Source organism: Passer montanus, unplaced genomic scaffold, assembly GCF_014805655.1.
Source record: "Passer montanus isolate IOZ18808 unplaced genomic scaffold, ASM1480565v1 scaffold165, whole genome shotgun sequence".
In the NCBI taxonomy this organism is placed as follows: Eukaryota; Metazoa; Chordata; class Aves; order Passeriformes; family Passeridae; genus Passer; species Passer montanus.
In genome coordinates, this window is record NW_024363716.1 from 789746 (window position 1) to 807308 (window position 17563).

At 43.5% G+C, this 17563-nt stretch overlaps 1 protein-coding gene across 10 annotated transcripts in view; it reads right to left on the reverse strand.

The window, feature by feature from the left end:
- The window catches only part of AGAP1 (ArfGAP with GTPase domain, ankyrin repeat and PH domain 1), a 308565-nt gene that overhangs the window by 166487 nt on the left and 124515 nt on the right, over positions 1-17563 (reverse strand). For all 10 annotated transcript variants that reach the window (XM_039703608.1, XM_039703607.1, XM_039703606.1 and 7 more), the window contains one exon: positions 4327-4454. In XM_039703608.1, coding sequence (XP_039559542.1) covers positions 4327-4454 — 128 coding nt within the window. The remainder of the gene's footprint in view (positions 1-4326; positions 4455-17563) is intronic.

Consider the following 17563-nt stretch of genomic DNA (forward strand, 5'->3'; position numbering starts at 1 on the left):
AATCAGGTCTCACATAGAATGAATTAATGGATGACCAAGCCGGCTGCACTTTGCCTTTAGTAGTTTAATTTACTTGTTGTTGGACAATTATGTTGTAGTAAAAACTGTCTGGAGGCATTGTGCAAACGTGAATAACGCATCACTACAGATTTACAACAGGTAGTAAGGAGCAAGCTTGTGTGGCAGCCACACTTGAGCTGCAGCTTTGTAGTGGATGTTAAGCTCCACACCTTCCCAGGAGTTGGAAATCTCCTTGGAGAATGACACCACTGCTGACCAGGAAACTTAACTCTTGGCACTGCAGTCCACAGGGATGGACACTGAGGGACTGGGGAATGTCCAGGGAAGGGTCTGGAGCTCCAGAAGGGACTGAGGGACCTGGGAAGGGGCTCAGCCTGGAGCAAAGGAGGCTCAGGGGGGCCCTTGTGGCTCTGCACAGCTCCTGACAGGAGGGGACAGCCGGGGTTCGGGCTGTGCTCCAGGAACAGGGACAGGAGGAGAGGGAATGGCCTCAGGCTGGGCCAGGGGAGGGTAGATTGGATATTGGGGAAAATTCCTTCACCAAAGGGTCACAGAGGAATGCACAGAGACCAGGCAGACATGGAAACATGGTGCCATTTTCAATCTCCTCTCACAGCAGAACATAACAGCTGAATTCCAGGAAAGCCAGCCTGTGTGAGCACATACAGACTGCAGATTTCAAGGAATTAGTCACTGGTAAAACAATCTTTCCATCTCTGTCTTCAAAAGTGCAGCTCACTGCTGGGGATTCCTGTTTGGAATGTGCACATCAATTTGTCTGGAGAGGGGCCTGGAGCCTTTCACACAAACAGCAACAGCAGCTGGTGTGCCAAAGGCTTTTCCAGCTGTTTTTACAACAATGCAAACTCAAACCCAGCTGCAGGTAACTCCTCAGCAGGTTACCCAACCCCACACAGAGGCACTGAGGACCAGAGGTGGGGCTGAGCTGAGCAGCCTCATGGGCTTGGGAACCAGACCATCTCCACTTCCAGGGGCTGAGCAGAGTAAACAGCCTTTTGGATCTGTTTTTATTGGCACAATTCTAAGTTAGTATCTTAAAATTGCCTTCCTGATATGTCAGGTGTAAAAGGCAAGCAACTCCTCAAGCACCAGGATGAATTTAGGGAAAAAGAATGCCTTTGTGGGGTTTTGTGAGGGAAAAGGGAACTCATTCTTCTCTGAACTTAGACTTAGCATGGTATACAAGCATATCATGCCTAGGAAGAATGTCAAGGCATAGGGGAATGTGGGAATGAAAAGTGGGACAGACATGCAGAGCACAGAGATACAGAAGTGACTGGTCTGGACTTGTAAAATGTAAATTAAAGACCTATTCCAAGATGTCCTGTGGCCAATAAGAGACCTTCAATCCACTACACAACACTTCTTCCCCTCTAAACAGCTCAGTCTACCTCTTGAAGTGTTCCAAAAGTGGCTGTGACTGGAAAACCTGAATGCAGCAGACAGAATGTAAGCAATGTTGCACCATCCCTCTTGCTGACAGAGTATACAACAGCTTTGTCCATCATGTTCATGAATGGTAATCCTTGGATTTGAGAATAAAATTCTTTCCATGCATTCTGTGCTGCCATGAAAGCCAACAGAGGTACCTGAAGTACTTACAAGGGTTTTCAAGGAAAACCTTCCCCTTGACTGACACAGACATTAAAAACTAAGTCAGAAGGAGAATTAAGCAGCATCTACTACAAAGACAAATGGATTTTGTTTTTGGAATAGGAAGCATCTTACTGTGTGGGACAGGCCTCTGGAAACACGTAGCTACAGACATTCCTGAGAGCATTTTCTGGAAGGGATCTCACTGAGGCAGGCACCACTCAGACTCCTGGACATGCGGATGGAGAAGCACCCCCACACACAGACAAGTCTGTCACAGAATCCCAGAGTGGCTGGGATTGGAAGGGACCTCAAGGCTGATCTCATTCCAACACGCTGCCATGGGCAGGGACACTTTCCACCAGACCAGACTGCTCCAAGCCCTGTCCAACGTGGCAGAGTGAAACCACAGAAGCTCTAGATAGTGCTGAGCCTTAGAATTCCCCCCAAGGTATGCTAAGGACTACTCTGGTTAAGGTGACACTCTATACCTCTTTTTTTCCTCTCTCTAAAGCCTAAGCTTTTGACTGCAGAGTCATCTGGAGAGTTTGCAGGAGTTCAATCCCCGGGATGATCCAACCAGAGATGGAACAATATCCGCCTTTAGCTCAAGTGCTGTGTGTAACCACTGCCTCTGAAGGCCTCTGCTCCTGTGGAGAATGCAAGTGGCAGGGCACTGCACCGATAACGGGGTTGATTCATGGAGGAAATCTTCAGAGAAACATCATTACGCCAACAGAGATGTTCCAAAGGGCAAGACACCAGCCAGTCTTCCAGCCAAGATCAGAGATGGCAAATCTTGCCCCAGATCATCTTAAACTTGGAATTGCAGTTGCAAAGTTCTTTTAAGTCTGGGATAAGGATTCAGCTTCCTTCCCTTAAACAAGGTCATACTGCCTTTAAGTGTAGCACAAAGGAGATACGACATGAAACAGATTTCTGGCCTCTACTTTTAGGCATGACATCAGTCTCAGAAAAGAGACATCTTTGACTGGTGATGCAATTGCCCCTTTAGGTAATTATGACACCCGGCAAAGGCAGTAAAGAACATTATTTCACTTTTATTAAAACAGAATCTAGGAAGCCTTATCACAAAAGCTACCTTGCCTTGATTTTCCCAAACAGTTCTTATCACTGGCAAGAAGTTTGCTGCATAGGTGATGGTGCTGGTCTAGAATTTGGTGTTTGCTGTTGACCTTCAAACTAGACTTGTATTGGAAGCGAGTGAGCCCCCAGATATTTGATGTCCTTCAACAAAAAAGCTTCGTTAACAAGAAATGCCCCCAGGGAGGGCGAGTTCCGAGGGCTGTGGCCATGAACTGGTCAGAGACAGAGCAGCTGAGGAAACCTGGAATGGGAGAACTTCTCCCACGTGAGAACTTGTTCTTCACCAGAAGCTGCCAGGGCTCTTCTGAGGAGCAGCACACCTCACTCAGCACCTGCTTTAGAAAGAGGGGTCTGAACTCCAGCACTCTCTTTGGGCTCATCAGCAAAAGCCACAGTCACAGCCTGGGGCTGTATCAGGGCTCAGCCTGAAGCAGAGTGAGTCACAGCAGAGAACTCTGAAGACTAAAACTGGCACCTGCAGTGGGAGAAGTTACTCCCTTCTGCCAAAAAGCAGGCACTGTGTGGGATAAAGGTCCATAGTCAAAACAAATCCTCATGTGGGTGGCTCAGGACTGCAAAATAACCTGCATGTTACTGAGTTTAGACTGAAAACCACACCAGAATGGCTGTGGGTATCTGACACAATTCAGTTTATATCCATCCCAACTGGGGACAAGCCCAGAGATTATCAGTTGACACTAGAAAACAAAGATACTGAGGAAGGGCATTGTCAGGGAAACACAGGGGAGCAGGCAATACACTTGGGTAAAAGTTGGTATTAACCATATGCTAATGTTAAGAAAAAGTTGGTATTAACCATATGTTTCTCAAAATACCATTGAATGTAAAATTCCAGCACTCTGACCACTGGAGCACAGCTGAGTGAGAGTAACCACCAAGCAAGGGGATGTTGAACCACAGCACAGCAAATCCTGCAACTGTAATGACTGGCCTGCAGGCTGCTGGGTATCAATGAGAATGATCAAAGCAGGCTTATCAATCCAAGCAGGATTTAAAGCCAAATTATTCTAGTTTGCTGCTTTGTTTCTTGAACTCAAGCCAATCTTAAAAATTCAAATACCACTTCAAACTGCAGAGCACTGGCAGCATTAATAAAATGGCAACTACCTCTCGAGCAGCAAGGAGAGCACTTGAAATGGCACCAAACACATCAGAGATGTGTAAAATTCCAGCACTCTGACCACTGGGATACACCATCTCAGCACAGCTGAGTGAGAGTAACCACCAAAAACACAGCAAGGGGATGTTGAACCACAGCACAGCAAATCCTGCAACTGTAATGACTGGCCTGCAGGCTGCTGGGTATCAATGAGAATGATCAAAGCAGGCTTATCAATCCAAGCAGGATTTAAAGCCAAATTATTCTAGTTTGCTGCTTTGTTTCTTGAACTCAAGCCAATCTTAAAAATTCAAATACCACTTCAAACTGCAGAGCACTGGCAGCATTAATAAAATGGCAACTACCTCTCGAGCAGCAAGGAGAGCACTTGAAATGGCACCAAACACATCAGAGATGAAAAGCAGCTTATCAGTTCCCTTCCCAAGCATTGATTTTGTCTGTACCTGGCTGATATGTACGGCAGAAACCTGGGCAGAACACACGGAGGAGTGGCTCGGAGAGTTGGGTAGAGATTTGCAGGGTCCGATTGAGAGCTGCTGCTTCTTCTTGGTGGAAACAATCTTCTGGGCAACTGAAGGGGAACAAAACAGGCAGGCAGGTCAGGCAGAGCACTCGGGGGAAAGCAAACGATGAACAGCACACAAATGGGGGTCACCACCAAAGCCTGCTCCAGAAACTGATGTGTTACAGCAAAGGTTTTCCACAGTGCTCCATGGGAGACTCCAGCTGGGCTCTCCACGTGGAAAACGTGACTCTAGAAGTCTCATTCCACCAGGTGAGCATCAGAGGATTAGGGGAAAAAATACAAAAAGCAATACCAGGAATTCTGTACCAAGTCCCCTCTGTGTTTTTAACACCACACTAACAAAGCTGATGGTAGCAAACATTTTCCATTCTTCCATGGGATATTCTCCTGGCAGATAGGAGAAGCCTGGTCTTTGCTGCCAAGGAATAAAATGGATTTCCCTTTTTTACCAGCCACTGCACCAGGGCAATCCACTGTGAAGCTCAAACCAAAGATAACTGGAATATCAGAACTGATAGAGTACTAATATTCCTAAAGTTCTAATATTCTAACCCTGACATTGAATAAATACCTGGATTGGTGGTACCACACATCCCAGTGAAATTCTTTATGGAAAGAAGCTGTATCATTATTTCTAATTTTAGCTTTTATTCCTTAGCAGCAGCAGCACAGCTGGAAAAATGCCTAATTTTTTTATTTTGGGGTTTTTTTGCAATTTATTGAGACATTCTCTTCAGCATGGAAGAAAAAGCAGCATTTATCAAACGGATACAGGGATCAGAGCCATTAACATCTCTATACACAGCTTGGCAGACCCATAATAAAAAAAGATCAAACAGAACTCATGTGGAATGCAGCAACTTCCAAACCTCTCCTACAATCTTTCAATTTAAACAAGTCAAACCATTTCAGAAATTCATCCCATCACACACTGGAACCTGAGCTCATGCTGCTAATTCAGCTGAAGCCTTTGGAAAGAGCTCTTTTTATGTCATAAATACATAAAAATAAAACTTCTTGCTACCGTTTGAGTCACAAATTAAACACTAATCAAAAATTCAGTCTTTGGAAACAGGTACTTGTGTAGTGGCTAAACAAAAATGCCATTAAGTAAATTTAGCTTCCTTGCATGCAGTTTTCTTCATGAAGGGAAGCACTTCACAAAACTTATGCTAAGGACTCTGCAGTCACTTGTACCTCCACCAAAACCAGTGACATTTACTGGCATCTCCTTAAAAAGTTCCCCAGAAACTCGCTGGAATTAAGCCAACAGAACCCAGTCTGTCTTGTTCAGCAAACACAAAAAGACAATTATGTAAATTCCGAGATTATTTTCCCTCACTACATTACAGCACAGGCAGGGACAGTGTAAGCATAGTTTCTTCTCAAATGAATGCAATTTTAATAACAAACTGGTCTGTGGCTTATGTTTTTCATGTAAATTAATGATGGCATAACCATGATTTAGTAAGAATACATTGTATAAAGAATGGCTCATATATATGAAGAAGCAGCTTCATTAGTTACATCCCACCTCCAATAGGCCTCTTATCATCCTGAAAGGATGATATCAATTAATTTATCTTCCCCTAGCATATTGATCATAACCTTCATCAGCTAATCATGTTTAAATTAAAGGGGAATATCGTAGCACTCTGTCATTTCAGACCCATTGGGTTATTGATCTGGAGCCTGGGAAGCTATATATTAAAATATTTTAAAACACATTAGTGAGTGAAGAGTGCAAACCAAAGGTCAGATTTTAACCTATGCACATGGATTTGTCTTCATCCTATGTGGTACAGACCTAAATTAAGACCAAAACTGAACAAAAACCACACATGAATGAAAACTGCCTCACCTGCAAAAGCTCCTGCTCTCACATGGGAGAGATAATTAGCCAAGGGAAACTTCTACCTCTCCCTGCAATGTGAGTACAGGGGTGTTGGTAGCACTGACACACACAGCACAGTCTGGCCAAGGAAGGGGAAGGAGCCCAGGACAGCCTGAGCTCAGTGACTCAAACACAGCCTGAACACAAGCAAGGCACTAGGCTGCTCCAAGCCCCATCCAACCTGGCCTGGGACACTTCCAGGGAGCCAGGGGCAGCCACAGCTGCTCTGGGCACCCTGTGCCAGGGCCTGCCCACCCTCACACGGAACAATTCCTAATTCCTAATATCCCATCCAGCCTTGCCCTCTGGCAGTGGAAGCCATTCCCTGTGTCCTGCCCCTCCATCCCTTGTCCCAGTCCCTCTCCAGCTCTCCTGAGCCCCTTCAGGCCCTGGAAGGGGCTCTGAGCTCTCCCTGGAGCCTTCTCCTCTCCAGGTGAGCCCCCCAGCTCTCCCAGCCTGGCTCCAGAGCAGAGGGCTCCAGCCCTTGGAGCATCCCTATGGCCTCCTCTGGAATCTCTCCAGTAACTCTACATTGTTATGCTGGGGGCCCCAAACTGGACACAGGTGGGGTCAAAATAGACCATTCCTCACCTCAAATTTCTTAGCTGCTTGCTCTGTCAGAACAATGATCTTCTATAACGTGAATAAAAATTTCAAGAAGGCAGAAATATTTTTGTCCCAAGATGCTTCTGAACATAATATTTGAAATTAATACTCTCTAAAAAATATTTCTAAAACAGATGAATGCCAACTTAATCTATGGCAGATATCAAAAACAATCCAGAGAGTGAGAAGCATTTCAACTCTTTTTAAAAATCAGTTGAATTGTCTGTACTTTTATATACTCAATCTATCAATTTGGGACAGGTTTTATTGTAATATATCAGTAGTATGAAAAGCTAAACAAAATTTATGTGCAAGAACTCTTCTGCAATAAACAGGGATATGCCATGGATACTTAGAGTTGTAAACAAGGAGAACTGATATTTAGCAAATATTTGGCCTTGGAGGGGAACTGACGCTTATTTTTTATACATTTAAATTTGATTCCACGAGCCAGAATGACTGGGAGTTGCATTCTGCTTGAAGGCATTGCTAATGAAAAGCATGTGAAATTCCTGCTCCAAGTTGGGAGGGAAAGCTCTTGGCTTGAATGCCTCTTCTTCCATGGCTGACCTAGCGCACCACAACAAAATTAACCTTCCCACCCCCTGCCACCTCCATCTCAAACGTGACTTTTTGTTAGTCAAAACCCACCCATTCCTCAGCATCTCCCCTCCCTCCCTGCCCACGTGGTTTTCAGGGAGCCGTGAGCAGGAGAGCTTGGAGCTGCACACCAAACTCTGCGGATCTCCGTGCAAACCACGTTTTCCGATGGAAACAAGTGAGCACAGCTCATTTCCCCAAGCAAAGCCCTCCCGCCCTGCACTCAGGGCTGAGGAGCAGAGGGCTGAATTCCCCTGGGGAAGGACCAGGGTGGTGCCTCCATAATGAACTGACTCCTCTTGGTGCTCCTGTGGGAGCTCATCCCCACTGGGAACGCTGGTGCCAGAGGAGCTGCTCTGACAGAGCTGTCTTGCCCTGGCCTGGTGAAGGCTGCCCTAGTACAGAGGCCAGACAGAGTCAAAGAATAAAGCAGGCATTTATTTAAAGGCCTCAATGGATCCACCTTGGGCAGCACAAGAGCTCAGCCAGGGTTACACCCAAGATGGACCAAAATGGTCACAAAAATGGACGACCAGTCACGGGGTCTCTCACTTTTTTAAGTTCTTGCATATTGGAGTTAATTGTCCAATTACAGCTTTAGGGTATCAAATCCCATCCTTCTTGTTTTTCTCTCTTCAGTTCACATTGTTTATGCTCTTGGGCCTGAGATTTGGATCAGTCACCCTTGGTCTCCCTTGTTTGGTCTCCCTACTCTCTGAAGAGAGCTCACCATCCCCTAATATGAAGCCCAGAATAAATGAGTGTACACACTGAAGCAGCACAGAATCTGAAAAACAGAAAAGCTAAAACCTGAGGCACCAACCTCATCAGCACAGCTCCATCCAAGGACAAGGATGAGAAAGGCAGGGATCTGAGGGGAAAATACTCCCTAGGAGGAGTTCAAGGCACAAGGTGAGAGTCTGCTCCAGCCCCACATCTCAGAAAACTGAGAACATTCTGCAGCACCCCAGAGATGAGCTGAGGTAAACCTCATCTAGGCTGAGACCTGACCACTCCCTGCTCCTAAGATGGGTCCTGGAAAACACCCAAAGGTACCAGCAGTCTGATCACCTTTCACTCCCCAAAGACAGGGAATACAGTTATTCCTGTGCTCTTTTTTATACATTTAAATTGCTCAACCAAGGAAAGCTTGGAATATTATAAGGGAAGACTCCAGGCACACAAGACCCCTAACATCTGGTGCCATTTCTCTTCTTAGTGCTCACAGTACAAGGGTGCTGCATATTATAGGAGATGTAAACACTCTTCTCCAATTACCACTAATTTAAATCAAAACTGGTTTTTCATAAAAACCTGTGTAAGACCATCCATCTCCTGTGCACGTCCAAGAAGAGTAAACAGCAGGTTCAGTTAAAACCTGCCACTTGTGCAAAAGATGGGAATGCAGGAAATTTTCCTTCACTCATGGACAGACAGAAAATGGCTTTCAGTTGAAGCTGGAATGCTGACAGCTGAGTGAAAAACATCAGCAGGGATAAATACTTTTTAAATAAATACCTGTTTTAACTACTTGGTGGGAAAAAAAAAACAATGCAAAATTGGGATTTTTGTGTGAGCAAATACTTGCTTTTACCTTAAGAAACAGAAGTGGAAGATGTTAAGATATATAGCAGCTTACATTTTTACAGCAGCTGCCTTTTAGCTTAATATTCCATATTTACAGGATAAGTAAGGGTTCAATAAAAGTAAATTTATTCCACAATTACATAGTGCAGGAGAGGCAGTAATAACTACCAGAGCAAGCCTTAACCACAAACGCTTCCAAATGGGAAACATTAATGTAAGTAGCCACTATTAAGGCCATCGTGCCTGTTATTTTAAATTCAATCAATTTTCTAGGCTAAACAACCTTTCTATTCTTCTGTTTAAAAGGAAAGCTTGGCATCTCACATGTCAGGTGTTATAGAGACATGAGTGCTGGACAATTCCAAAGCTGGAGTTTGAAAGTGGCAATTTATCCAGCTAACTCCTGGCCACATGCAGCCAGAAATGCCTGAAGTTACTTTGCCCTGAAGAAGTGGGGCCTCTGTGAAGTCACACCAGGGCAGAGGAGCTCCTGCTCTGCACTGAGCACAAACCCCTCCATGCTCTGACAGCCTGGGGTGGGACTTGCTGCGAGAAACCTCGATGACCAAAAAAGAAAAGTCAAATTGACCAAAAATATATAAATCTGTAGTGCTAGGCATCAAAAGCATTAGGAAGTTTTACAGGACAAAGTGCTTGGCTAACCAATCTTTGCTCCTTAAACCTTGTCTTACAAGATATGAAAATACAGCTGTAAATCAGGCTCGGTATTAAATATCTTTCATCAATGCCAACATTTTTTTTTTCCTCCACAGGTAAATCTAATTAACATTGCACATCACTTATTCCCAACTTCCATGCAAATCACTGCCTTCCAGGACTAGGTAAGCAAATATGCCAATAAATCCACTGGAAACAATCTGGCATCTGAAGCAATTTAAAAAATAAACCTGTTTTTTCTTCACTGCTTCAACTGTGCTGCAAGTAGAAGCACAGGAGTTGAGGATTTAATGGGAACATTGTGCCAGACATACAGGTAAAGTCTCCTGCACATGGATTTACCTCACCAGAACCTCCTGGAGCTCTGCTGACCTTTCCATGAGGGCAGAATAAACTCATAAATCATGTTATATCCCACACAGACTTATGATTTTAAATGCAAAGATTAAAAAAAAATGTTGAGACAAGAAAAAAAGTCAACTTGAAAAGACTCAAAGAGAATATTGTCAAATTGATATGTTTTGTAAAAAGTCCATAAAGGAAACAACTCAGTTGTTAATTACCCTTAAAGAATAACATCTTAAGGATAACATCATTGTATGTATTTAATTCTATGTCAAAACATAAAATCACTTTTTAATCACATCAAAACATGAGTTTAAGTAACAGAAAATTATAAGATGCTTCAGGATTCTACCACCTTAGCGAGCAGCTTCATCAGGAGCCCATTTTGGGGCACACATCACCAAATGACTGCTTTCATAGAGAACATTTCTGCTTTAACTACCAAAATGACACAAAATTGTTACCTAACAACTCAAAGTCTACAGCAACACCAAAAAAAGGTGCATAAACACATCACTGCTCCTGAAGCACAACTTATCTATGCTGTTCACCAAACTCAAGCTAGAGACTGTTCTTGTACTTTAAAGTAAGACTTCCCTCAAAACAAACTACCAAGGCCCTAAATAAATTAAATAAACCACCTCAGCCCTAGAGCTCGTTGCCATCGAGCCACCAAAATCCAAGTGCCCCCTCTTAGGCACACAGGGACCTGTTGGAAAAAGAGTTAAGCTTTGTGTTAGCAACACCACAGTGCAGGTGGAATAAATCCTGCTCCCAAAACACCCTCCAGAAATCCAGCAGCAGATAGCAAGTCATCTCCTCCACCACTACAAGCTCAAAATCCTCTGGGTATGTGGGTTTATGCACATCCAGCTGTCACAAAAGCAGTTCCCTGCCAGAGCAGAAGCATCATGGAGCATTTCACATAAATCTCCCAAAACACATAAGCCCCCCCTTTGCACTTTAATCATTTGCTAACAGTTACAATAAGATTGTATTAAAAATTTAAACTGCCCTACTTAATGCAATTTACCTTCAAAGGTCCATTTCCAGAGAATGAAGTCGAATGATATAAATGTCGAACACTTGATCAGATTTATGGCGCCCAAGAATATTTCTCTTGATACAGATCTGACGAGTGAAGGCTAATGGCTTTAGTTTTATTACTTTTTAAGCACTTAATGGGAAAATTTAGACATTTGCACAAGACTAAGCTCCAGCAAGAATGGTGCATTTAGAGGATGACAGCAGAGGAGAGAGCTGTGTGCTCTCCATGGAGATGGCCGGTTAAACGGCGTTATTAAGGCCAAGTATTTATCCCGATAATTTGTCACACAACAGTTAGGCCTGAGTGCCTCTGCCAAACAGGGGAGAGACAGCAGCACAACCTGCTGACTCCACAGCCAGGCTCCCAGGTGGAATTGGGGCCAAACTCCCAGGGAAAGACAACTGAAGTCACAGCGGGGTTGTAAAAGCAGAAGCTGAGTGATACTGCCAGTGCCTCAGGTGATTAGGAAACAGCCCTTCCATTCTTTAGGGAATCACACCTTTCACCCCAACCACATTCTCCATAAAGGCTACAAAGCAATAGTTTCACTACTCCAAAAACGCTTTATTTTTTCCTATTTAATTTTTTTTTAAAACTGAAAGACAGCTGGGAGTCCTCAGATTTCAATTAATGTCGAGGTACTTGGCCAATCAATCACCAAGTGCTATAAATTCCCCTCTATTTCTCATTAGTTACACTATTGCACAGCTTAAATCTAAACATACCTTTCTGGGAGACTGTAAATTACCAGGCCTAAGACACAAGTGAGTGCATCAGGCATCAGGAGGGGCATAAATGATGGGAGGGAGGCGATTGTGTGTGCGCTCAACTCCGGCTGATTTACTCCTCACCAGGGCTTTTTTCACACCCAAGTAGCAGCAGCACAAGTGCCACCAGCAGCACTCCATCTCCTGGAGTTTGCATATCTGACTTGAGACCAGTAATGACCTGTCTTTATTAACATTAACAAGTTTTATGCCCCAAATCCAATTTTCTATGGAAAAAAATATTTCTTCAGCATCTGCCAATAACGTTCTTTCATTAAGTGCAGATAGAGCTTGAAGAAAAACAAACCTCTGCCTTAATTTAAAATTGGTTCTGTGGCTCTGAAAGCCATGTTCAGCCTTTTTAAAGTTGAGACAGTGCAGAAGTCACACAAAATCTTGTGCTGAAACTAAAATGAACAAACATTCACACATTTATTAACAACACTATTCAATTTTTAGTTTATAATAATTAGTGAACTAAAGGTCATAAACCAGCACTCCACAGAGGTTGCTGAGGGAATGCACTTGTCACAGACGACAAATATGTTCCAAAAAATGTCTTCTATCAGAGTTACAATTTATTCAAAAATTTAATTTGAAGTCTTGAAAGTTGCAGGAAATAATGAATTGAAGTCACATGTGGAGACTGTCAGGGATCACAGGAATCACAGGACCCTTTAGGCTGGAAAAGCCCTCTAAAATCAAGTCCAGGCATTACCCCAGCACTGCCAAGGCCACCACTAACCACATCCCCAAGTGCCACATCTAAAGTGTAAGAGCCCCCAGTTTTCCTAACCCTTTAATAAAACATGTTGAGCCCCTGTGTTCACATCTAATATTTGGGATCATTTTCATAACTGAGGCAGTCCCATCCATCTGCCAACTAATCTTCCTGATTTGAGCTTACTTCCTAACCAAAATGCACTGCTGAAACAAGTCCACAGGGATCCCAGACTGGTAACCCTGGAAAGACCAAGCTAAAGCACCCAAAATCTACAGAGGCTGTTCAAAAACAGCTCTGTGTTCTCCAGACTCATCTCTTGAGTTGTATAAAATGATGTTGTGCTGGATTTTCTCTTTTCCACAAAATATTGGCCAGATCCTGCAGCAGGCAGGACCTGACCTTGGTGTGTTGGGCTCACACAGAACTCCAGTAAGGAAAAAAAAGGGAAGAGTTTTGATGCAGAGAACAACAGTCTCAATGTTTAAAACTTTCCAACAACAGAAACTGAAATGAAAGGAGGAGCTTACAGATAAAGTTGCACTGACATTTGACCAAAATCACACAACACCATCAGTGCAAATGCTTTTCTTCTAGAGGAAGAGGCAGAAGCTCCAGATTTGGTGGGCAACATTTGCCTTGTGCAGCACCATCTCATCAGACCTAACCCTCAATTTCAAAGCTCATTATGCTTTATACATTATATAATTAAAGTAAATAAATTTAATGTACGTTATAAACAATGTATGTTATACATTATATAATTAAAGGTTCTCTACTTTATAGAGAAGGAGGAAGGAAAAACGCTTCTCGTAAACTTCCAGCAGCAGCGCTGGAAGTTTGCTGGCGCAGGAATTCCGCGGGGAATGCCAGCACTGTGCCCTGCTCCACACTCCACCCCCAGGCATGCAGGGAGGCTTTTAAAGGCTGAACACACGCTGCTAATCCCGGCCAAGCAAACAGCTCAATGGGATTTGCATATGCATACGGATTAGCTGAAAGGCAACGATTTGCAATGCGTTTCGGAAGTGGCTTTTGAGGAACCAGCTATGCTAATAATCAACTTTGATGTTGAAAATGTGTTTGTTACACAACAGAGAAGGTTACAAAAGGATTATGTTTATTACACCGGTTTTAAACGTTTGATAGCTCAGACAAAAGCATCTCTTTATTGTAAGGCGGCAAAGCGGGATCTTCTCTTTAATAAATGCGCCTAAACACATCCAGAACAGAATGAAGTTACAGAAAGGGCATTCTGCCTTCCCTTTCTGTCTTCAGACAACACATCTCCTAGGTTAGCTCTTCATCTTCCATTCATCAATATTAAACCAGCAAAGCTAATTTTTTTGCGGCCAAATTTAAAGACAAATTCACAAAGGACAGTTAAACAAACAGCCAAGGGAAGACATATTGAGGATAACTAAAAAAAAAATTGAAAAATCAAGCTTTAGATATTTCATGTTGCCCTCTGTATGTCAAGGCTTGCTAGAGAAGCTGTACAGAACATGGCATAAAGCAGCAGATGAGGTGTATGGGTAATTAAGATTTGTCAATAAAAAATTAAGAGGAAAATGTCAGATTAAATGATCAAACCATAATCATAGAAATGTAACAAAGCGCAGCAGTAGGAAGAGAGGCAAAGATATGCTGGGCAAGGCAGAGCATCCCCCAAAATGCAGCAAGCGAGGCACAGTTTACACAGAACACTCAGAATTAAGCAGACATGAGGAAGAAAAAGGTTCTGGCTGTGATAAAGCAAATATAAACTGGCACTCTGAGGAGGTCATGCTCTGCTGAAGCCCTTCCTGGCCCTCACCTAACCTGTGGTCACTCCCTCTGCAGCAGCTAAAGAACCCTCACTCAGGTATCACCGAGCAGTATTTCATTTCATTGCTTTTAAGGCATCCCCTCTGGACACAGCCCTGCCAGCAGTTTGCTGTTCAGCTGACTTGGCTCTAAAAGAATGGCAGAAATTGTCACTGCTGCTTTCAGCTCCGCCAGGAACTGCAGCATGGCAACACCTGTTTATGGCTTCTTTCTATCCTGCCTTTCCTGGTATCTTTACTGAGAAAAGCAGAGATTTGGAAAATAAGGGATTTTCAAACTTCCTCCTTCTTCCAGAATTTTTCGCTTCTAAGGGGAAACAATTCCTGCTTGCTCGCCAGACACTCCACAAATGTGTTTATAACACTTTATCTGTCAAGCACAACACACATGAGTCCATAAAACACACTGATTCTGCCTCTTACTCTCATGTCTACTGTAAAATTTTCAAAAAAGGCAATTTACCCCCCAACCATCTTGTTTCCTGCCCCAGGATTTCAATTAGAGTTTGCATTACAGAATATGACTTTACTGAACTAATTCTGAATCTTCACTACTGAAAACGTGATTTTTTTTTTGCATTTCGAAGAGATGTTGATCTACATTCTTGCTGCCATTTAATGAAGAATTAATCAATGTTGAACTAGGTCTTGCATTTATTGTGCTCTCCAAAAAAATTAACAGCTGTCACCTATTGCACAGAATCAGCAGCTCTGCTGTAGGTTTTAAGTAACCTGCCTTAGTGCATACACTTCAAATTAAGACTTAAAGGAAGTGCCATGAAATAACCACTATAAAATTAAAAGCCACATAAAAAGTTCTGCAAGACATTATGTTTTTTTATGAGTCACCTACTGAATGACACATCAGAGCTAAAATCAAAACCTCCCTGCAACTTTTACTGGCATTACATCATTCGATTCCTCTGCGCTCACTGTAGCATTTCTTAAATCCAGTACCCTGGACTACAGCTCCTCATCCCATTATTTGATTCCAGGCACGAGAAAATGGATGCAGACAAGTCACTGGAAGATCTCTTCTCTTTCCTTCACACATTTGTGGATCCAGGTGCAGTGTTGAAAAACCTGATAGAGCAGTATCAGTCTCAAGGTCTCCAAAGCCTGCAAAGTTGCTGCAATTTTCACCAAAAATTGCCAAAAAAGGTGAAGTCTGTCCCTATCAAACAGCATGGCAGCAACACTGCACAGCACCAAGCACGAGGGGAACTGCACAGAGACCTCGTGGGACAACAGAAAAAGAATTTTGAACAGTGATGTGTAAAGTGTGAAAATTGGTAATCAGTCAGAAAATATAAATCCAGGGATTTGGATCCATTTTCCAGCCCAATCCTACTGATGCCAAGTGATCCCAAGGATGAAGGCTTCTTTACACCTGTTTCACCAGGCACTGCTCAATTCCCACAGCTCCAGTCAGAAAATATAAATCCATTTTCCAGCCCAGTCCTACTGATGGCAACTGCTCCCCCGTTTACACCTGTTTCACCAGGCACTGCTCAATTCCCACGGCTCTTTTCAAGCCTATGTTATATAAATTTTGGATATTGGTTAATCTCCTCCTGCTTGTTCACACTGGGCCTTCTTGGAACAAGGTGCAGTCTGATTTATGGCACCAGAACTTGTCACTGCTGAATGGGGCTGACAGATTACCTGGAAACCAGAAAAAGTCTGTGCAAACAAAAACAGCCACCAAAAAATCCCGAAGAACTGTGAAGTGAAATGCCTATTTCCAAACTAAATCTTCTCATTTATTAATGGCCTATAAGAGCTACAGGCAGGCAGGAAGGGTATAAAGTAAGTGTACGGGCAAAGCATGAGCAAGGGTGAAGCTGAAGCAAGTTCAAAATAAAACACAAACAGAAACACCTCACAAGAAGAGGGCGGCCAGATTTTTGCGTTTATATATATTTTTTTCCAGCCGACTCTGGCGGCCGGAGCGTTTGAACGTCCCGGCGCGGCGGCACAAAGCGCCGGGGGCTCCGCGGCGCCGCCGCCATCACGGGCCCCTCACGGGCCCCTCACGCCGCGGCTCCGGCGCCCCCTGGCGGCCGCGCCCGCCGCGCTCCCTAATTCCCGGGGATTAATAAAATCAAAACGTTAATTTTGCGTTGAAACAAACACCCTAAAACGAACTTAGAACTGAAACGACTTAAAATGAACAGGGGGTTAAAATGAACGCGGCTTGAGGATTTGTTGGTCCAGGCTAAGCCATGATATCGAAAAAGAAATTGACTCCCTAATGTCACTTTCTCATTAAAAAAAAAAAAAAAAAAAAAAAAACCCCCCCTGAACGCGGCTTGAGGATTTGTTGGTCCAGGCTAAGCCATGATATCGAAAAAGAAATTGACTCCCTAATGTTAATTTTTTCAATAAAAAAAAAAAAAAAAAAAAAAAACCACCACCAAAGACACAAATATCTAACCAGGCAAAGCATTGCTTTCCCGGCAGTTGTGAAGCATGCAAGAGTCAGCAGGCTGATCCAGGCTATCCTGAAGCTCATCACTGCAGATGCCACATTCCCGGAGGACGCAGCCCAACTCCAAGGAAATCCAAGGAATTCCAAGGAAATCCAAGGAAATCCAAGGAAATCCAAGGAAGTCCAAGGAAGTCCAAGGAAGTCCAAGGAAGTCCCGAGCTGAAGGAACCGCTGCCTCACCCTGCCCTGCACTGGGTCCCCACCAGCAGAGAATCCCTTAGGCCACATCCAGTGCCAGAGTGAACTCGGACCTTCCCAAAACAGCTGTCGGGACGGGACCAATTTACTTCTTTTTTATTTACTTCCCATTAGGCTGATTAACATTTCCTAATGAAAACACATCTATAAAAGCTGACTAGATAATGCTGATGGCAAGTGACAGCCCTTCCCCTCAATGTGGCTGCAGCAGGATTAATCTGTCATCTCCCATCCCTTAACAGAGAAATGGTGCTTTGAAGTTCTCCTTTTAAGACACCTTTGTTCAACACCACACAGGAAATACTACTTGGATCTGGAAATAAATACTGTTTGGATCTGGAAATAAAATACTCCTGGTAGATTTTTTACACAGAGCAGACACATTCCTTAATA